This window comes from Dama dama, chromosome 21 (assembly GCF_033118175.1).
Source record: "Dama dama isolate Ldn47 chromosome 21, ASM3311817v1, whole genome shotgun sequence".
Classification (NCBI taxonomy): domain Eukaryota; kingdom Metazoa; phylum Chordata; class Mammalia; order Artiodactyla; family Cervidae; genus Dama; species Dama dama.
Window position 1 is genome coordinate 71,844,914 of NC_083701.1, and position 23,161 is coordinate 71,868,074.

The window sequence follows — 23,161 nt, forward strand, 5'->3', positions numbered from 1 at the left end:
ATATAATGTATACATGAAAACTGTTCTTAATATATTGATATTTACCATCACATTTTGTTACTTTATATTGGTATAAAGTATACCAATACATAAAAGTTACTTTATACTGGTATAAGGTATAAGGTTTATACAACACCTTATACCTTCTACATAATGATCTTGCTTTCATGTCGCCTTCTAATAGTTCATTTATGTAAGTCATTTAACCTATGGGTTATGCAGCTGCTAAGAGCAGATATAGATTGCTATATGGAAATTCAGCAGAGTGTATTGAGAGATGCACAGAACTAGGAGTCAGAAAACTCAGGTCTGAATTCTGCCACTTGAATGATCTGCTGGAAAGTTATCTTTTATTACCATCATTTTCTCCATCTGTGAGATGAAAACAAAAGCCTCAGGGATGTTTGTGAGAATTAAATGGGACACTATGTGTGGAAATATTCTGCAGATTTTCATACGCTATACAATATAAATTATTTCTTTTTCTTATGTCTTCAAAGTTCTTTGTCGACAGGACATTCTGTGCACGGAACGGACTGGACTATCAGGAAAGGCTCCTTGAGAGACTTAAATCAATTTGGGCAGGTCTTTTTTTTTTTAAAGTCAGTCATGTTTGACTCTTTGCGACCCCATGGACTACACAGTCCATGGAATCCTTTCCCTTCTCCAGGGGATCTTCCCAACCCAGGGGTTGGTTGAACCCAGGTCTCCCGCATTGCAGGCGGATTCTTTACCAGCTGAGCCTTCCTGGAAGCTCAAGAATACCGGAGTGGGCAGCCTATCCCTTCTCCAGGGCATCTTCCCAACTCAGGAATCGAACCGGAGTCTCCTGCATTGCAAGAGGATTCTTTACCAACCGAGCTACTAGGAAAGCCCGAGTCATATGTTCTAGAGATTTTAAAGCATTACTCACAAAGTCCCAATCCTCAGCCTTTTTTTGTTTCTCTTTAGGATACAAACGATTACAGTCCAATGCAATTTTTTGCCAAGGTGTTTTTCAACATTTTCCATCTGCATGACCTCTTGCAGTTCCGCTTCTTCCTTTACCAGTTCACCCATGAAATCTGCTTTGTCAACTCTTTGCACCCCCGAGGTAGCTGTCATGCCTGGCACAGTCTCCCTTCTCAGCCTGGCCTGCCTTTCTCTCCGGTGGGCCCCTCTGCCCCTCTGCTGGCCGCCCCGGAGAAGCGCAGTTGTTGGCACGGGCCCCAGACCGATGCCTGCCTGTCTCCCTTCCCCCTTCCTCTTGGAGCCAAACCATCACCTGCCCAGGACCGGTGGCGGCTGCCCCCTGTCCGCGACCTCACCCGGCGGCCGCTCGAGTCCCCAGTGGCCGCCTCGGCCGCGGCCCGCGTGCCAGCAGCCTCCGCGTCCTGCCCGCCGCTCTCGGCGCTCTCGGCAGCCTCTCCCCGCTCCGGGCTCCCGCCCCTGCCCGCCGCCCTCCTCTCCTTCCCGCCCCGGTTCTCCCCAGTCCCGGTTCTTGCTGCGGCCCCCCTGGCCCAGCCTTCTGTGAACACCTGGACCCGTCTTTGGGGTCCAGTGTGTCCCTGTGTCCCCCGGGACAGAGCATCTTTGGGAAGCCAGCCTTTCGGTTGACTGGGATTTCCCTCTCGCTCCCAGCCCCCCGCCGCCTTTCCCGAGACCTGGATTCCGTCTCGCCCCCAGCCCGGCTTCCCGCCGCCCCGCCCGGAGCCCCCAAAGGCAGGGGGTGCAGTAGTGATGCAGAGGGAATCCAGGGGGGCGGCAGGCCACAGGCTTGATCCGGGGCCCCAGCAAAGTTTTGGCCGCCCCAGACTTGCCATCTCTCGCTCCTCAAACTTGGCCAGCGGGCCCGGACCCGCGCCCCCAGCGGCGCCCAGGGACGCGGGGGCTCCACGGATTCCCGGGGCAGCTCCCGCGCGCCGGGACGCTCCCCAGCCCACACCAGGGGCGCCGCCGGAGCCCCCCCCCCCCCCGCCCCCCAGCCTCTGCCACGGGGAGGGCGCACTTGTTTCTCGGCGCTCGGCAGAGAGTGGCCGATATCCAAGGACCGGGCCGCCCCGTTCTCCGGTGCGCGCCTTGGAATCGGCTGTGGGTGTCAGGTTCCGACCGCGCTTCAACCCGGGCCCTTTCTCCCGGGGTGGCTGCTCGCAGTGCGGTTCAGTCGCGGTTCCCCTTTACCAGCCAGCTCCTTTAAGTAGCGCGCGTGCGTGTCCGGTTTTGTGTGTGTGTGTGTGTGTGTGTGTGTATGTGTTCGTGTGCAGATGTGTGTGTGCGCGCGCACGAGTCCGGTTGTGTGTGTTTCCGTGTGCAGATGTGTGTGTCTGCGTGTCCAGTTGTGTGTGTGTTCGTGTGCAGATGTGTGTGTTCGTGTGCAGATGTGTGTGTGTTTGTGTGTGCGTGTCCGGTTATGTGTATGTTTGTGTGCAGGTGTGTGTATGTGTTCGTGTGCAGATGTGTGTGTTCGTGTGCAGATGTGTGTGTATGTGTGTGTGTTCGTTGCAGATGTGTGTGTGTTCGTGTGCAGATACGTGTATGTGTCTGTGTGTGTGCGCGCGTGTCCGTGTGTGTGTGTGTGTGTGTGTGTGTGTGTGTGTGCGCGCGCGCGCGCCCAGCCCGGAGTGGGGCGGACCCCGGGAAGGCGGAGCTATGTAGATTCCGGCCGCGCGTTCGGAGGGCGAGGGGAGAGGGACGGCGCAGCCGAGGGAGCCGGAGCGGCGAGGCCCTGCCCGCAGCGGGAGGCGGCGGCGGCGGCGGGGGCGGCGGACGCTCGGGCTGGAGGCGGCGGCGGCGACTCGGAGCTGAGAGGCGGCCCCGCGGGGGAACCTGGGCGCCACGGGCCCCCGAGGATGGTGAGGGCGAGCTGCTGCTGAGCTGCCTCCGCCGCGGCTGCTCCGGGGCTGCCAGGCGCGGGGGCCGCGGTCCCCTCCCCTGCCCGGCGTCGGGTGAACCTGCAGGCTGCTCGCCCACCGAGGACTTCTGAGAGGAAACCAGGAGGGCGGGAGAGACGAGAAGCCCGGGGGGATTCCGGCCATCCGCGGAGGCACAGTTCACTATGAGCGTACTCACCTCCAGCACTGGGAGACGGCTGGATTTCGTGCACCATTCGGGGATATTGTACTTGCAAACCTTGCTTTGGATTTTATGTGCTACCGTGTGCGGAACTGAGCAGTATTTCAATGTGGAGGTAAGAGCGCCGGGGCTTTCTTCCTTCCCCTTCGCCGGGGCTGCTCCCCGGACCGTTCCGCCCACTCCCTGGATCCCGGTAGCCCCCGGCCGCCGGGGTCTGCAGACATTGTTCCCCTTCCAGCCTCCGGGACCCGTGTCGAGTTTCCCTGCGCCTTAGGTGATGGATGCGCCTGAGACAGAATCCGTTATCCCCGGCAGCACAAAAGCGCGGGGCTGCGCGCTCAAAGACACGGTCGTGGCCAGTCCATTCTTTTTACCAGGAAGGAGGCGAACGCCTACCTAGAGCAAACGTGTAGTCGAATAAAAGCAGCCTGAGTTGGTGGTAAATAAGCTGCTTCTGCTCGGGTAACACAGATCTCCCTGCTTGGCATCCTGTGCTTGCCGCCTTGGTATTGTTCCTGAAATCTTTCTCCCTCTGTTTTGTGTCTAACAAAGGAGGTTAAAAATCCAAGAGTCTAGGGGAGAGCGTGGGAACCCTTGATCTGTTTAATAACATGGCTTGGTGGTAAAACACTCTCCTAGACAGAATCTTTTTCTCGTTTAGACATAACTTAATACACGGTAACTGGATCTGGCTACACAGAGGGCAGGGACGCCGTCTCTTTTTTTAAAGTGTCTTCTCTTCCCCTCCCCCGCCGAGTGAAAATAAGTGTGACTCAGTGTAGTAGTCCTGAGGTGTGTCTTTAACTGGATTTCACGCTCTCATGGCAAAACAGAGAGAATGCAGATTGCCATTTGTTTTACGTGGATAGCTTGGGGAACCAACAGACGCAAAGCAAAGGGGAACTTAAGGATAACGACTTGTCAGAGCTCTGCCAAAGTACCCTTCCTGTCAGCAACTCAGCACTAAAGTCAGTACCGCGCAGTACGTCAGTGGATCCTTGTATACGCCTGGGTTTTAGTTTATCACCCACAGGGCGGGATACAAATAAGAAGAGCTGATTGTAAAGACAAAGTATACCCTTTTTGGTTAGATCTTCCGTCACCTCAAAAGAATTATGATTAAGTCTCTGAAGGCTAATGTGATTTTCTTCCCCCTATATTTTTGACTCTTTAGAGCTTATTGTCATTTTGTTGGGAGTGTGTGTTTACACAACAGCAGAACCTGTTGCGCAGTATTTGACCATGTTTCGTAGAACAGATTTATATACAAAGTGTGCATAATAAATGGTATATGTGAGGGCGTATTCTGAATGTAATTCTGCATTTGCGTGAACTGTTCTTAGGACTGCGTGTAGTGATGGTTGGTAGAGAAACAAAGTATTTGAAAAAGTAAGAGCCGTCATCAAAAGCTAACTTTGCAGATATTAAGTATGATCATATTACAGCAAAACCCCAATTCAAACCAAAATCCTTTGGAAAATACAACTTTGTTTTTCTGAATACAAAGAGGAAAGGAACTGTTAAGTCCACACTTTCCCTGGTTGCCAATTTGAACTTTTGGGATTGCATGCCACAGATGGACTTTTGTTTCTAACACTCAGGAGATAATTTAATGTGGAAATGAAGAAGTAATTAGTTCATAGACTAGAGGAATGAAAGTGGCAAGCTGCTGTTTATAAGGTTATAAAGAGAAGGGCCTATTGCTTCAGGTTGGAGTGCTGGTGGGGAGGTGGGGTGTTGGGAGGTGGTCAAAAGTAGGGGCTAGTTTTTATCCTGCTCTGAAAAGGAAGGGGGAGCCTGGGTTCATGGCTACTTGTTTTGGAAAAGTCTTAGATTTGCTTTCAGAGATTATTGGAATAACATCAGAGTATTGATGATTATTTTAGGTTTCCTTTTGAGCCCAAACATAAATGGGCTTGTATTTGTTCAGAGTTTGAACCTCTCATTCAGTTCCAGAAGATATTATTATGTGAGAAAAAGTTATGATTTTGCTAACCAAGATTTTATTTTAGAATTTCCATCATTCTCTTTCTTCAAGATATATGTTTAAAAGTGGTTCATGGAAAAAATAGCTTTTATCCCCCCACTTGGAGATTATTTAAGTTCATCCATATTTATTACACAATGCAAAAATTTAATTATGAAAGATGGAGGCGTGTGCCATATCTGATACAAAGAAGATTTTCTAAGATTTAAAGTAGATTATGTTTCAGAGTTTGCATTATTCCCAAATAGTTTTTTTTAAAGCATTTGAACATATCATTAGTTGGGTTTATATACTTATATATGTGTAATAATAATCTCTTATTTTTAAAAAATAAGGATAGCTGCTAGTTAATTCAGCATACTATAAAGAACGCAGGATGATAGGATATTTTCTGACGTGAATTTCTGCCTGATTCACTTTTATTAGATGTTTCTTTTTGGTAGGAAACACTAATGGGAAAAAGAATCCATCACATCTTCTTCAAAAACGGCATCTATATAGTGTTTCCCATTCTGGTTGCAAAACATACACTGAAAATGCTTTATTTGATTGGTGGACCGTCTTAAAATAAACAGTAATGGTATCAATCATGCATGAAGCTTGTGTCATAAATTTTTTTGCCAGCAGGCACACTAAGTTATTATAGTTGGAACGAAGCTTCTAAGAGAAGCTTTCTGTGCTGACAACTGCAATTGCAGTGCTTTAATTCTTGCTGAACTTTACAATTGGTGAGACCCCCGTACTTTTCCTTTCTACAATTTGAGGTTTAAAAACCTATGTTCCCTCCCCACTAGGTGGGACTAAGTTGGCTAGAAGTATTCATGTTATCTCTCTCCTGTTGAGAGTATAAATATTTGAGATTTTTAATTACTCAAGTGGGAGATATTTATTAATATGCTGATGAAAGCCTGTTACAGAGAAAGAGTGCATTTTGGTTTTTTTGTTGTTTTGTTTTTAAGAAGCAAAAAGGAACATCTCTTACAGCTAAGAAGAAGAGTGAGACACCTGAAGTAGTACTATGGAAGACATTCAATAAATTCCCCTCCTTATATATACTTCAGGTAGAACACTTTTTAATGTTAACATTTCTGTATACATTTGTTGATTTTTGTATATCATTGGATCTAGTTTTGGGGAGTGGGTCTTTATGTAATCATTATAATGATGCAAAGGAGGTACATTGTTAATATTAACTAAAACTCAAAGACTGTTGTCATTCAATTAGAGGTGTTCATTAGTCAGAAGAAGCTAAATTGCTAACAAAGAATCCTGAGTTAATCTCTACATTCTGAAAAGTCATTTTGTCTCTAGAATAATGTTCTTGTTGTAGTGGAAATTCTAATGACTCTAGAACTTCTTAACACTGCAAGCACTTTTATCATGAAACTTAAGGTAGAATATAGTTCATAATCAATAACTTTCATCATCAACTTTCATAGTTTGTCAGGTGTTAAGTATTTATGTGAACAACATGTTCTTTATTTTTTTTTAAATAATAGCACATATTATTCCTCTAGTGAGGAAATTTATTTTAAACCAATTTAATGTTAAAATAAACACATGTGATACTCTGAATGATGCACACATAAAAAACCTGATAAAGCAAAGATTTATTACGTTGTCTGTTTCTTAAAGAAAGAAGAGAGATTCTAGATTTTAAAAGGCAATTCTGTGACAAATACTGTGAATTGTGAGTGTAATCCTTCTACATTTTTCTTGCAATATGTTTCTTTAGTATTTATTTACCTTTCTCAGGTTTATCTGAATCTACCTATAAGTTCAGAGTTTGCTTGGATTAGCTTTGTACTGTGTGTAATCTTAGCAGTAATTAGTGGTGAGACATTTCAGAGATAAAAAATTGTGTTTTACAGATTTTAAAATGTCAGATGTTGGGACCTTTTCCTGTTTTTGTTTTCACTTGCTTAAATAACTAACATGCATTATTTTATTTGTTAATGGAAGGATGGTGACAACATTATCTGGTCAGCCTCCTTGAATAAGGTACTCTAACTATATCCTTTAATTCTCCACTGTAACAATTTTATACCAGTCAGTAGCAGGTGCTGCATAACTGATTCATTAAGGTTTTTCATCTGCAGCAAGATTCCATGCTTTGGAATCCCAAGTGTGCTGGCCATTCAGAATATCATTAGGGTCAAGAACTATGACCAGGAGACGGGAAGACTCACTAGTCCTCAGGATCTTCAGCTTCTCCTGTGTGTTCCACCTTAACTGTGTGTTTCTGTATTCAGTATTGCTTGGTCAGGATGCCGAAATCTAGAGTTTTTCATGAAATTCTTACAGATGAGCCTATACGAGCGAGGTATATTGTCTCTTATTACCCCTGAGAAATCCACAGAGAACAACCATCCAAGCCCATCCCTCTGTACAGCTGGGGTTTCTTTTTTAGTCTCTTCTTTCTTATCAAGGAAGAATAGAGTTGGTTTCAATAATAACTTTTTAATCTTTAGAGTCAGGTTAAAAGTGACAGAGCTAAAGTTACTTTTCCTGTTTCATCCTGTTTCAGGTTAATAACAGAAGAAAATTTCAATGTACTTTTTCAGTGGTATAATTATTTTCTCTTAAGTTGGATTGATCAATTATTTTATGTAAATTTATTTTTAAGGCCTGACTTACTTCAGAGTACTACTCAAAATGTACCTCTTCAGAATATTTGGTAAATGACCAATTGAAATTATTTCTGGACTGCAAAGAGAGACACTGGACATTTGAATCAATTAGTTAAATTTGTTCAATGTCAAAAGAGAAAGATTTATTTCATTGTGCTCCTTCAGGAGCTTTCTGAGGCTTTTTAGCACAGTTATTTAAAATTGAGATTGTCCTCTTTTACGTTACATTGCATCACAATTTATTTTAAGTATCTGTGAATGTAATTATATTCATCAGCTCATTTTTATTGTGGTATACTATAGTGATTAAGAGCACATGTTCTGATTATACAGCCATAAGAAAGAATGAAATAATATCATTTGCAGCAACATGGATGGGCCTAGAGATTGTCATTACTAAGTGAAGTATATAAGACAAAGACAAATATCATATGGTATGATTTATATGTGGAATCTAAAAATATGATACAGATGAACTTATTTACACAATAGAAAGAGACTCATAGACATAGAAAATAGATTTATGGTTACCAAAGGAGAAAAAGAAGGGGAGGGATAAATTAGGAGTCAAAGATTAACAGATACACACTACTATATACAAAATAGGTAAACAATAAGTATCTGCTATATAGCACAGGGAACTGTATTCAGTATCTTGTACTACTTTATAATGGAAAATGACCTGAAAAAGAATATATATATATGCATAAAAAATATATATATATGCATATAAAATATATGAAAAAAATGAAAAATGAAAAAATGAAAAAAACATATGAAAAATATATATATATGCATATAAAATAAATCACTTTGTGAAAAAATAACATAACATTATAAATCAAGTAAAATTTTTTTTAAAAAGAGCTCATATTCTGGTACCAGATTGCCTGAATTCTAACCCCAGGTCTTTTACTTGCAAGTTAATGATTAAGTCAGTAACAGACAAGATAGTCTGTGTGACCCTCAATGCACATGTCTTTAAAACAGAGATACTAACAGTCCTTGTCTCATAGGGGGTTGTTCTGATGATTGAATATATATGTACATCATATTCGGTAGATAGTGGATAGATAGATAGGAACATGCCTTTCCATAGTTATTTAACTCCATGGTTTAGATGTTATTGGTAAAAATAAATGCTGATTCAAAGGTACTTGGCATGATAGCATCTAATTACAGAAAGTCTATCAGGTTAGAATATACCAGCTGGTCTAGGAAGATTTTAATACTTTTAAAAATTTTTACAAAATGGAATATACTGAAAGTCAACCAAGCTAACATCGGTACATTTTCTTCCCGTGGGCTTTTCTTAGACAGTTTAGTTCAAGAATGTGATTTTCACATTTTGTCTTGTCATCTGTTACTATCATAGAATGTCAAGTTCAGCTCACACCTTCTTTTATAAGACTGAGTTTGCTGAAATCTGTTCATCTTTTCTAATACCATGGAAAAGAAATAGGCCTTTATGATTTAGTAGGCCTGTTTATTTTAATTGACTCAGTGCCCAAGTGCTTCCTATTCACGGTAGGGGTAGGATTTGATATATGACTTCAGCTAGCTCTATGTTGTACCCCAAATTTAGAACATAAGTCTTTTTTTTAATTAATAGGGGAAGGAGGAAGATGGGCAGAAAAAAGACGTTAAAGTGGTTTATTCAATGACAGTACAGTTTAAAATAAAGCCACTTGTTCATGTCACATTGGGGACAGAAGATAACTAGCAATATAGGGTAATGGAGACCTAGAACAGAGGGTCAAGGGACATGGCCTTTAATTTTGGTTCTTGTACCAACATAGCTTTGAACTGGGGCAAAATGACAATTGAACTAACCTGGCACTAAGGCCATTTCCAAATGTGACGTTCTATTGTATTCACTTCCAACCTTTAATTTATATAGCCAGAGAGGGGAATTGTACGTATTTACCCTGTGCATTTGGGGACAACTAGACAGCCAAGGTAGAGTGTTCAGATTTTTTTTTTTTTTTTTTTACTGAAATGCCTATCATGAGGAAATACAGAATGTGCAACTTAAATCTAACATTTGTTATCATATGTAGTGACACAGGGCGTTCCATTTTGGAAATGATCCTAGCCTTCTGCTGAGCAGTAAAAACACTGGCAGCAAATTATATGTAATTTTAAAATCAATTTTTGGCCAAGGTAGCAAACTTTAAAAATTTAATGTTAAAAACATGGCTTGATGTTATTTTGAAAAATACATATCATCTACAAGTGGTACTTAAATCATAAAAAGGCAAGTTAGAATGAGATCAAAATAGTTTTTTTTTGGGGGGGAAGGAGTCTCAAAATTCAAATCCATCTATCTATATATAAAAATATATACATATTTTATAGTGAAATGAAGTGTTTAAACTGTATGTCCCTTTTGCCCACTGTGGAAAATAATTTTGGCACCTGGCTCTTTGAGGGTTATTTTAGTTCTTCACATTTGATTTTGAATGTGAAAATCTGACTGCATTTGTTTTATGAAATATGCAGCTTATGCAGAGAGCAGACATATTCCAGGTGAAAAGGATAACCTTGCTAAGTAAAAATAGGTGTGACACTCAACTTTTTTCTTTTGCTTTCTTCCCTTGGGAAAGTCATTTATAGATTTTGAGGTTATTTATGCAATTGTGTTTGACTGTTGATTCCTGTCATTTCGCGCTCTGAATGGGTGTTCTTCGTGTTAGAGTCTCACCACTGCCTCTTGGCACTAGCCTCCTTGGGTTTGGATCAGTGGAATATCTTGATGAGCCACATAATAATCTTGGCCAAGAGAGTAAGAGTCCCCGCCACAGCAGGCCCCTAACCTTTGACTGTGACCTGTGGCCGTAGTATACTAAAGGAGGCTAGAGGGAGCTAGTCAGCTGTTTAAAGATTCCAATGGGAGAGGTTGGTTTAAAAATCAAGGCCAGTAGGTGCAATTAGATATCTTAAAATGAATCATAGCCAATCAGAGAGAGCTTAAGGAAATCAACGAATGATTCATGATTGAATGTGTGAGATTTAAAGGTTTACTGATAGCCACTTGGTACCGGTTCTTATATATTTGATGAACTAAGAAGGAAATTAATACTTTTGGGGGAATTTGGGGGGAAGTTCTGGGCGTGACAATATGACAAAGATGGTTATAATGTAGGGCTGCTTTATATCTTCCTTTTAAGTGTAGAGTAAGTCAGCACTATCCATAATAGTGACTGTAGGTGCTTTTGGTATTCTCATTTTAACTAAAATGAATGAAATGATTGTAGTCTTATAGATTAAAGGAGGGATAAATCTAATTTGACTATGCCTTTTAGATTCAGTTCAGTTCAGTTCAGTCGCTCAGTCGTGTCTGACTCTGCGACCCCATGAATCACAGCACTCCAGGCCTCCCTGTCCATCACCAATTCCCGGAGTTTATTCAAACTCATGTCCATCGAGTTGGTGATGCCATCCAGCCATCTCATCCTCTGTCGTCCCCTTCTCCTGCCCCCAATCCTTTGCATCAGGGTCTTTTCCAATGAGTCAACTCTTTGCATGAGGTGTTATATGTAGCAAAAATGCACATTTAGAAACTTATCAGACTATGGTTATTTTATCTTTTAATATTTACCAGGGGAATTTATTGCATGAATATTTTTTGATGAAAGGACATTTTAAAATATAGGTTTTACTCTTCATCTTTTAAAATATATGTAAGGAATGAGCCACTGAAGTGTGAAACAGTGCTTTATCTCTAAGTAGGCAGCTTTAACAGGTTTTCAGATGAGCAGATTTTTCCATAAGAGGGGGTTCAAAAAGGGGCAGTCTCTAATGCATTGGGGAATATCAACATTTAATTAAGATGTTATAATTTACTCACAAGCATTATTTAGACTTTTAAAGGTTCTCATCTGTCAATTAAAGGAAATACGGATAAATGAAGTAAGCCATGGACCCACAGACGGATATTCTCAGGAGTGACAGTCCTTAGAATGATGTATTCAAATGACCAAATAAACAAACCCAAATAGATTACTCACCGGAATGGAATTTTACAGTCGTTTCCAGTTCAGTTCAGTTCAGTCGCTCAGTCGTGTCCGACTCTGCGACCCCATGGACCGCAGCACGCCAGGCCTCCCTGTCCATCACCAACTCCCAGAGCTTACTCAAACTCATGTCCATCGAGTTGGTGATGCCATCCAACCATCTCATCCTCTGTTGTCCCCTTTTCCTCCCACCTTCAATCTTTCCTAGCATCAGGGTCTTTCCCAATGAGTCCTTGTTTTAGTCATGCTCAAACTAGGGGAGAATAAACTGCCTTTTTTTTTTTTTTCAAGGAAGCTGGATACTGTTATGAACTTGATTTCATGTCCCCAAACTGCACACACCTGCGGTGATGTCAGTGGTATTCAGCGGCGTGCAGGCCCTCTGCAGGTGGCTAAAGCAATCAGACCCAAGTCATGTCAGTGGAGGCATTTTTTCCATGAACTTTTCACTACTGAATTCATACCACATGTTAATAGTTTCTCCTCATTTTTAGCAATTAGACATTTGAATGTGAGGCTTCTAAGACCTGTGCATTTATTTCTCCTTTGAATAATTGCAAGCCACTACCTTCTTGTGGTCCTGCTTTTTTTTTCTAGTTGGAATCTTGTGGGACTTTATGATTTAGATATATTACAGGACACTTGACCTGGAAATTGGGTAAAATTTTCAGGAAGTCACATTTTTCACTCCTCTCCTCTTTCACTATGGATAAGACAGAATAGATTCAAAGAATTTCCACTGTACACTCAATGATTTGCCTGAAATTGGTAATCAACTTACAAAAAAGCTCTCGCGGTTTCAGATAAAACTCTTCTGGACCTCTGCGTGTTTTAATATCACAACAGCTCTGTCATAGAACTTACTGACTTGCTCCTTACTACTTACTATGTAGATGGAGTGAAATTATTTGTCCCATGGGTGGCTCAGACAAATTACTAAAACAGTCTTTGATTTATTTTGACCATTCATAAAGTGGATTTGTGTTCTTTATGGCTTGACTATAGTGCAGGTTTTGTAATGACAGTATTGAGACAATCCCAAGTGGTTTCCTTCTTAGATAAGAACAGGATTTATCTGTTTCCTCATTCTTGCCTATAACTGGGAATATAGAAACAATTATATGCTGGCATAATATTCTAATTAGACAAGGTCCAAATAACCAGTAAGATGGACGTGCCTGGAACTGATTTCTTTGAACAGCTTATTTTGATGATAATAAAAGCAATGTTAATTAGCACTGGTTGAGCATTTGCTATGTGCCTGATAGTGTTCTGTTTCATATCTTTTAACTCATTTAAATTTTATTACAATCTTGTGAGTTAGTACTACTATTTCTGTTTCACAGTTGAGGAATCTGAGGTATGGAAATGTTGAGGAACTTGCCAAGGCCACATAGCTCTGGATTCTTCTGAAGTGAAATAGCTCAGAATCAAAGCAGGCAGGTTGGCTGTGAAGCCCAGGGTCTTAACCAAGTCTTAACAGACAAGAATTAACTCCCAGGTTTCCACAGGGACAGTGTGATCTACTTCCATCATTCACATCTTGTATATTCCAAACTGCAATGGAATCGTGGATATGCGTAAAGAAAATGTGAACTCCATTCTAGTATGGAGACTTACCTGGAATAAAAACTGAATAGACTGTTGTCTGTTTGATTTACTGATTCAGGATTGATTATGTGCTACTCAATATAAGTTTACTGCTTAATACCCTTTATAAGTTTTTACTCATAGAAAATTGGTAACCTATATTCAATTGCAAATAATAGCCAAATTATATATAACATTAAATTAATCATAACATCTTATTCCTCAACTATTTATCATGTTGCATGCCCTCACAGTAAATATGATTTTTAAGGTTTTAGGAAGATTTGATTACATTCCAGGATGAAAAGAATAGAACATTTTAGAACATGTGAAGGAATATCTGTTAGATCTGTGTTCCAGTGTCCTGCTGGGAAGGAATGTTTGTGTATGTGGCTGCTGACTGTCATGAATTCTGGAGTTTATTTTTATATATTGTTTTGACTGGGTATAAGCTACAAGGAAACAGATTTATTTAATCACTTCTAATATATTTCTTTCTGTGTGCATGAGAAGTTGGCTCAGTCATGTTTGGCTCTTGTGACCCTATGGACTGTAGCCTGGCAGGCTCCTCTGTCCATGGGATTCTCCAGGCAAGAACACCGGAGTGGGTTTGTCATGCCCTCCTCCAGGGGACCTTCCTGACCCGACCTTGTCTCTAGCATCTACCTGCATTGGCAGGCAGATTCTTTACCACTAGCGTGATCTGGGGAGCCCAATTTATTTCTTTAATGTAAAAGAGAACTTACCGATAGATCATTTCAGGCAGATGAAGTGACTCAGAGCTCACTGTTTGAGAACAGGCTTGATATTTGTCTTTATTGTAGAGGGAACGAGAACTTCATCTTGGTGGTTGACCTAAGGATGTAACAAAACTTCAGTCCTTAAGCTTGTTGCTGTATATAGCTCTCAAGGATCACTTAGTTCATTTATTAGCCTTTTAAGGAAAGCTTATTTCTAAACCAATTTACAAAGATGATTTTATAAAACATAGTCGGTGTTAAATATTTATTCAGCTCTCTCTCACTTCCGTTACAGGCAGTATATCATAATGGCTATGTTCAAGAACTTTGAAAAAAATGCTTAAAAATCAACTTTGGTGATACCGAAGCTCAGTGAACTTGAGTGAGCCAAGTTACTGACTCTGTGCTCCAATTTTCTTGTGTGTAAAGTAGAGGTAATAATACTCAACTCAAGGGTTGTTCTAAGATTAAAGAGGTAGAGGATAATGGGTCAAGATAAGTAATAGGCTTCTGACTTACTATCTCTTGCTGAACTTTAAAAAAAAAAAGGACAGAACATATGAAACTGGTTTTTAAGTCATTGGACGTCAGGTAATGAAGGATAGTCATCCTTGAAAGATGTGACCCAAGATGAGCCCTCTGATTATGTCAATTTACTTCATTGAGAGAGTTTCCAGGTGACAATACAGGGAAGGCAGAGCCAAGCAAACTCCTTGAATCAAGGAGATGAAGCTGGGAGTATGGAGAAATCAAGGAGCTTAGAATTCACAGGTCAGAATACCAGAAGGGAGAATTCTGTAGAGCATGGAGATCTGCAGGACATTCCCCTTGAGTATTCAATTAAGGACTGATCTATACCTTCCTTTGAAATAACTGGTGGAGGCTGGAGAAAGAATCAACCAGCAGAATCAGAGGGGACCATGCCTGCAAACCACATAGAGTGGGAACAGTGTCCATTCTCACCAGCCACACTGAGAAACCTCATGGTTAACAGGGTGTTGGATAGAGGACTCAGATAGAGGACTCAGATAGAGGACTCAGAAGCATCTTGCTCCAGTTGTTGTTCTTGTTTAGTCACTCAGTTGTGGCCGGCTCTTTGCGACCCCATGGACTGAAGCACGCCAGACTTCCGTGTCCTTCACCATCTCCTGGAGCTTGCTCAAACTCATGTCCATCAAGTCGGTGATGCCATTCAACCATCTCATCCTCCATCCTCCCCTTGTCCTCCTGCCATCAATCTTTCCCAGCATCAGGATCTTTTCTAATGAGCTGGCTCTTCACATCAGGTGGCCCAAGTATTGGAGCTTCAGTATCAGTCCTTCCAACCCTGAATATTCAGGGTTGATTTCCTGTAGGGTTGAGTGGTTTGATCTCCTTGCCATCCAAGGGACTCTCAAGAGTCGTCTTCACAGTTCAAAAGCATCAGTTCTTCAGTGCTCAGCTTTCTTTATTGTCCAACTCTCACATCCATACATGACGGCTGGAAAACCCATAGCTTTGACTATATGGACCTTTGTCGGCAAAGTAATGTCTCTGCTTTTTAATATGCTGTCTATGTTTGTCATAGTTTTTCTTCCAAGGAGCAAGTGTCTTTCAATTTCATGGCTGCAGTCACCACCTGCAGTGATTTTGGAGCCCAAGAAAATAGAGTGTGTCACTGTTTCCAGTATTTACCCATCTATTTGCCATGAAGTGTTGGGACCGGATGCCATGATCTTAGTTTTTTGAATGTTGAGTTTTAAGCCAGATTTTTCACTCTCCTCTTTCACCTTCATCTAGAGGTTCCAGTAGTGGGGGGAAAAATCCTTAGAAGACAGATCTAATTTTGCTTTATAAGTCTTAAAGGAAGACCTTAAAGGAGCAGACGTTTTGTCAGTGACTAAAGTGCTTTCCACAGAAAACTCAATAAGATGTATGGGAATACAAAAATCCAGTACCCAGTAAGTTAAAATTCACAGTGCCTGACCTCCAATAGTAAAAATCACCAAGCATACAAAACAGCAGGAGGACACAATACAGAAGAAAGAGAAATGCCAGTCTGTCTAAACCACCCTCCCTCGGTGGTCGCTCTCTCTTGGCACCACCGACCACATGCGTATTAATAGTAAAAAAGTGGGCACCAACACCCCGCCTTCCTGCCTTTCACTGATTGCTTCTAATCAGTTGTCTCTTTTCGTATAACATGTAAGTCTGTCTTTTCCTACAATGTGTCTGTACGCACGTCACTTTCCCTGTAACAGACTGAAGAGTCTGTTCATTTCATGTGTGCACTTGGATTCAGCTCTACTTGGAGCCTCTGTATCCCTGTTCTGGACTCAGTATATTATCTCATGGCCTGCATGACCCATCATGACCAGACCCCCCCCCCCTTTCTAGCTTCATAGCTCAAAGTTTATCTACTGAGGTCTTGATTTAGCATAGCAGTCAAACTAAAGCCCTGTACAGGCCTAAAGTTGTTGAAAACCCCTGAAAGTTTTTATTGTGTGATTTATATCTATGTTTACAGTTCTAGATGATTAAAACCTGCTAAAATTTAAAAACATTTATTTAGAAATTCATTTAAAACCAACATGAAGTTAATATATTAACATAGGTGACATTTTATGAAAAACAAATTTTACAAGAGAACAGTAGTAAAAAAAAAGACATTGTTTTACTTTTCTTCAAATACCTTTAATAACTGACATAACAAGAAATTTCTTGGCTTCTCATATTTTTCTTTTTTTAAACCATTTTGAAAAGTGAAGTATAGTTAATTTAGGATTTTATATATATATATATACACATTCATATATATATATCTTTTTCAGATTCTTTTTCATCGTAGGTTATTGTAAGATACTTAATATAGTTATTTGTGCTATACAGGTCCTTGTTTTTTTTTAACATCTATTTTATATATAGTAGTGAGTATATATTAATCAAGGTCTAATGTATCTATCCTCCTAGCCCTCTGCTATTCTGTTTGGTAACCATAAATTTGTTTTTTGTACTTCTGTTTTGTAAATAAGTTGACTTGTATCACTTGTTAGATTCTGCATATAAGTGATACTATATGATACCTGTCTTTCTCTTTCTTCACTTAATGTGATCAATCATCTCTAGGTCCATTCATGTTGCTGCAAATGGCATTATTTCATACTTTCTTGTGAATAAGAGCAAACAATTTTAAACTTTGTATGGAAACACAAAAGACCTTGAATAACCAGAGCAATCTTGAGAAAGAAGAACAGAGCTGAGACTTTAGACTGTATGGCAAAGCAACAGTAATCAAGACAGAATAGTAGTGGCACAAAAATAGACACACAGATCAGTGGGACAGGATAGACGGTCCACAGACAAATCCACACACTTACGGTTAGTCAGTCTATGGCAAAGGAGGCAAGAGTGTGTAATTGTGAAAAGACACTTTCTTCAGTAAGTGGTGCTGAAACCTGGACAGGTGCATGTAAAAGAATGAAATTAGAACATGCTCTAACACTGTATACAAAAATAAAATGGATTAAAGACCTAAATTTAAGACTGGGTACTATAAAACCCCTAGAGAAAACCAGGAGTAGAACATTGACATAAATTGCAACAATATGTTTCTGATCTGTCTCCTCAGTTCAGTTCAGTTCAGTCACTCAGTTGTGTCCGACTCTTTGTGACCCCACGAACCGCAGCATGCTAGGCCTGCCTGTCCATCACCAACTCCCGGAGTTTAATCAAACTCATGTCCATTGAGTCAGTGATGCCATCCAACCATCTCATCCTCTGTTGCCCCTTCTCCTCCTGCCTTCAATCTTTCCCAGCATCAGGGTCTCTTCAAATGAGTCAGCTCTTTGCATCAGGTGGCCAAATGATTGTTGTTTCAGCTTCAGCATCAGTCCTTCCAATAAATATTCAGGACTGATTTCCTTTAGGATGGACTGGTTGGATCTCCTTGCAGTCCAAGGAACTCTCAAGAGTCTTCTCCAACACCACAGTTCAAAAACATCAATTCTTCGGCACTCAGCTTTCTTTATAGTCCAACTCTCACATTCATACGTGACTACTGGAAAAACCATAGCCTTGACTAGATAGACCTTTGTTGGCAGAGTAATGTCTCTGCTTTTTAATATGCTGTCTAGGTTGGTCATAACTTTTCTTCCAAGGAGTAAGCATCTTTTTATTTTATGGCTGCAGTCATCATCTGCAGTGATTTTGGAGCTGCCCAAAATAAAGTCTGCCACTGTTTCCACTGTTTCTCCATCTGTTTGCCATGAAGTGACTGGACTGGATGCCATGATCTTTGTTTTCTGAATGTTGAGCTTTAAGCCAACTTTTTCACTCTCCTCTTTCACTTTCATCAAGAGGCTCTTTTGTTCTTCTTCACTTTCTGCCATAAAGGTGGTGTCATCTGCATATCTGAGGTTATTGATATTTCTCCCGGCAATCTTGATTCCACCTTGTGCTTCATCCAGTTCAGTGTTTCTCATGATGTACTCTGCATATAAGTTAAATAATAAGGGTAACAATATATAGCCTTGATGTGCTCCTTTTCCTATTTGGAACCAGTCTGTTGTTCCATGTCCAGTTCTAACTGTTGCTTCCTAACCTGCATACAGATTTCTCGTGAGGCAGGTCAGGTGGTCTGGTATTCCCATCTCTTGAAGAATTTCCCACAGTTTATTGTGATCTACACAAAGGCTTTGGCATAGTTGATAAAGCAGAAATAGATGTTTTTCTGGAACTCTCTTGCGTTTTTGATGATCCAGAGGATGTTGGCAATTTGATCTCTGGTTCCTCTGCCTTTTCTAAAACCAGTTTGAACACCTGGAAGTTCACGGTTCATGTATTGTTGAAGCCTGGCTTGGCGAATTTTGAGCATTGCTTTACTAGTGTGTGAGATGAGTGCAATTGTGCAGTAATTTGAGCATTCTTTGGCATTGCCTTTCTTAGGGATTGGAATGAAAATTGACCTTTTCCATTCCTGTGGCCACTGCTGAGTTTTCCAAATTCATTAATCCTAGAGTAATGGAAATAAAAAACAAAAAATAAACAAATGTGACTTAATTAAAATTAAAACCTTTTGAATGGCAAAGGAGACTTAAACTAATTGAAAAGATACCCTACAGATTGAAAGAAAATATTTGCATATGTTGTTACTGACAAGGACTTAATTTCCAAAACATACAGACAGTTCATATAGCTTAGTCTCAAAAAGCCAACCCATTCAAACAATGGACAGAATACATAATAGACATTTCTCATAAGAAGACACACAGATGGCCAATAGGTACAAGAAAACATGCTCAATACTGCTAATTATTAGAGAAATGCAAATGAAACTGGAATGAAGTATCGCCTCACACCACTCATAGTGTTGGTTGCCCAGGCATGTTTAGCTCTTTGTGATCCCATGGACTGTAGCCTGCCAGGCTTCTCTGTCCATGGAATTCTCCAGGCAAGAATACTGGAGTGGGGTGCCATTTCCTTTTTCAGGAGATCTTCCTAACCCAGGAATCGAAGCAGGTCTGCTGCATTTCAGGCAGATTTTTTTACCATCTGAGCTCCAGGGAAGTCCCCACACCAGTCATAATGACCATTATTAAAAAGTCTACAAAGAGTAAGTGTTGGAGATGGTGCAGAGAAAATGAATCTTCCCAGAGAGTTGGTGAGAATGTAAATTGGTGTAGTCATTACAGAAAATAGTATAGAGGTTCCTTAGCAAACCTAAAGATAAACTTACGTTAAGATCCAGCAGTCTCACTCCTAGGCATATATTTGGAGAAAACTCTAACTCAGAAAGATATGTGCAGACTTCCCAAGTGACATAGTGAATAAGAATCCACCTGCCAATGTGAAGTTCGATCCCTGGTCCGGGAAGATTCTACATCCCACGGAGAAGCTAAGCCCATATGCCACAAGGACAGAGCCCAGACTCTAGAGTTCATGAGTGGCAGCTACTGATCCCAGGTGCTGCAACCCCTGAAGCCTGCATGCCTCGAGCCTGTGTTCCATGAGAGAAGCCACCGCAATGAGGAGCCTGCACACTGCAACCAGAAAAAGTTCCTGCAAAGCAATGAAGACCCAGTGTAGCAAAAAATAAATAAACAGTAGATAAATAAGTAAATAAATTTATTTTTAAAAAGACACAAGCACCCCAATGTTCATAGGAGAACTATTTACAATAGCCAAGACGACAGAGGATGAGATGGCTGGATGGCATCACCAACTCGATGGGCATGAGTTTGAGTAAACTCCAGGAGTTGGTGATGGACAGGGAGGCCTGGCATGCTGCAATTCATGGGGTCGCAAAGAGTTGGACACAACTGAGCAACTGAACTGAACTGAACTGAACTGAACTGAAGATATGGAGGCAATGAAAGTGTCTATTGACAGATGAATGCCTAATGAAGATTTGGTGTATATATACCACATCAATATTACTCTCATGTTTGTTTCTGCACTCACATCACAATATTACATATCATGTGGCCCCTGGAAAACACCATTGTCAATTGCAAGCTAATGAAAATGAAAAGGTAAATGACATGCTATTAAAATATTACTGACCTTTCTCTGATTCCTCCAAGAATTTTAGGACCCCTAGAACTTCCTGGACAAAACTTCGAGAACCACTGTGTTAGCAGCTATTTTGTTAATCTCTTTACCTCTTGGATACATCAAGATCCATCTACCTTGGAGTCTTCATCAAAATGCTTAACTCTTCCTTCACGGTTCACCTGACACTATCACAACATTGTTAATTGGCTATATCCCAATAGAAAAATAAAAAAGTTTAAAAAAATAGTTAACTGTAATTTATTTTCCACTCTTCTACACATTCTTTAGTGCCCAGCAAATGTTATCTGACCTTCCCTATTTCCCATCTTTCCCCCCAATAGAAAATGAGCTCATTGTACATTTATAATAAGTTTTCTTATTCTTGAAAGTACCTTTCATAATTATACAGAGTGTTTTGCCTTCCCTCAAAGTTAGATACTGATATATGTATTTAAGACAAAAGTTTACTCTTAAATTATTGTTGAAAATCCATTAAATAGCTTATTAATTGCTAAGACTTGGTACATGGACATGCAGACACCAAGTATCAACTTCTTTTCTCTCAGAGCCTCTGAATTTTGGTCTTCATGACTCTAGAATTGTATAGGCCAAACTTATGTTTCCTAGGGGAGAGATGTAAGGAGACTTGGATTAAAAATTTTGTCTCACTTTTGGCCTGGAACATATGGCTAAATTTGCTATGTTAAATGCATTTGCAAATAACCTGTTATAAATGGTTTGTGTATAATAAATTAATATCTGCTTCTCACAGTAAATTATACCTTGTGTTTGTGAGACAGAGTATATCTCCCCTGGCCACCAGCACTGTGTGCCATGAGCCTGATGCTGCCATGCCAGAAGCTGAGAGCTCAGTATATATGTGCTAGAGGAATGAATGGGCTACATCATACCAAAACTGATATTTTATGATCCATTCCAATGGTTATCTTTTCCATTAATTCATTTTGCCCATACTGGGTGAAAATATAGTATCTATATCTTACATTTACTTAAGTTACTTTATTAAAAATATTTGACTTCTAAATGCTTAACTAGTGAGTAGAACAAGTTCAGTTCAGTCGCTCAGTTGTGTCCGACTCTTTGCGACCCCATGAATCGCAGCACGCCAGGCCTCCCTGTCCATCACCAACTCCTGGAGTTTACTCAAACCCATGCCCATCGAGTCGGTGATGCCATCCAGCCATCTCATCCTCTGTCGTCCCCTTCTCCTCCTGCCCCCAATCCCTCCCAGCATCAGGGTCTTTTCCAATGAGTCAACTCTTCGCATGAGGTGGCCAAAGTATTGGGGTTTCAGCTTCAGCATCAGGCCTTCCATTGAACACCCAGGACTGATCTCCTTTAGGATGGACTGGTTGGATCTCCTTGCAGTCCAAGGGACTCTCAAGAGTCTTCTCCAACAACACAGTTCAAAAGAATCAATTCTTAGATGCTCAGCTTTCTTGATAGTCCAACTCTCACATCCATACATGACCACTGGAAAAACCAAAGCCTTGACTAGACCGACCTTTGTCGGCAAAGTAATGCCTCTGCTTTTCAATATTCTGCTTAGGTTGGTCATAGCTTTTCTTCCAAGGAACAAGAGTCTTTTAATTTCATGGCTGTAGTCACTATCTACAGTGGTTTTGGAGCCCAAGAAAATAAAATCTGTCACTGTTCCCAGTTTTTCCTAATTTATTTGGCATAAAGTGATGGGTCCAGATACCATGATCTTTGTTTTTTGAATGTTGAGTTTTAACCAAGCTCTCCTCTTTCACTTTCATCAAAAGGCTCTTTAGTTCCTCTTCTCTTTCTGCCATAAATTTGGTGTCATCTGCATATCTGAGGTTATTAATATTTCTCCCAGCTATCTTGATTCCAGCTTGTGCTTCATCCAGCCTGGCATTTCACATGATATACTCTGCCTATAAGTTAAATAAGCAGGGTGATAGTATACAGCCTTGACGTACTCCTTTCCAGTTTGAAACTAATCCATTGTTTAATGTCCAGTTCTAACTGTTGCTTCTTGACCTGTAGACAGGTTTCTTAGGAGAAGGTAATGTAGTCTGGTATTCCCATCTCTTTAAGAATTTTCCAGTTTGTTGTGATCCACAAAGTCAAAGGCTTTGGCATAGCCAGTAAAGTAGAGGTAGATGTTTTTTTTCTGGAACTCTCTTGCTTTCCAATGGATGCTGTCAATTTGATCTCTGGTTCCTCTGCCTTTTCTAAACCCAGCTTCAACATCTGGAAGTTCTTGGTTCCCGTACTGTTGGAACCTCACTTGGAGAATTTTGAGAATTAATTTGCTAGCGTGTGAGATGAGTGCAATTTTGCAGTAGTTTGAATATTTCTTTGGCATTGTTTTTTTGGGGATTGGAATGAAAACTGAGCTTTTCCAGTCCTGTGGCCACTGCTGAATATTCCAGATTTGCTGGCATATTGAGTGCAGCACTTTCACAGCATCATCTTTTAGGATTTGAAATAGCTCAACAAGAATTCCATCACCTCCAACAGCTTTGTCTGTAGTGATGCTTCCTAAGGCCCACTTGAATTTGCATTCCAGCATGTCTGGCTCTGGGTGAGTGACTGAACCATCATGTTTATCTGGGTCATGAAGAT

At 40.8% G+C, this 23,161-nt stretch overlaps 1 protein-coding gene across 1 annotated transcript in view; it reads left to right on the forward strand.

Annotated features, from left to right (window-relative positions):
• Positions 1-2,814: 2,814 nt before the first annotated feature.
• MMP16 (matrix metallopeptidase 16) overlaps positions 2,815-23,161 on the forward strand; it is a 386,139-nt gene continuing 365,792 nt past the window's right edge. The window contains exon 1 of the mRNA XM_061123824.1: positions 2,815-3,166. Within this exon, the coding sequence (XP_060979807.1) occupies positions 3,035-3,166 (132 nt within the window). The 5' untranslated portion in view covers positions 2,815-3,034. The remainder of the gene's footprint in view (positions 3,167-23,161) is intronic.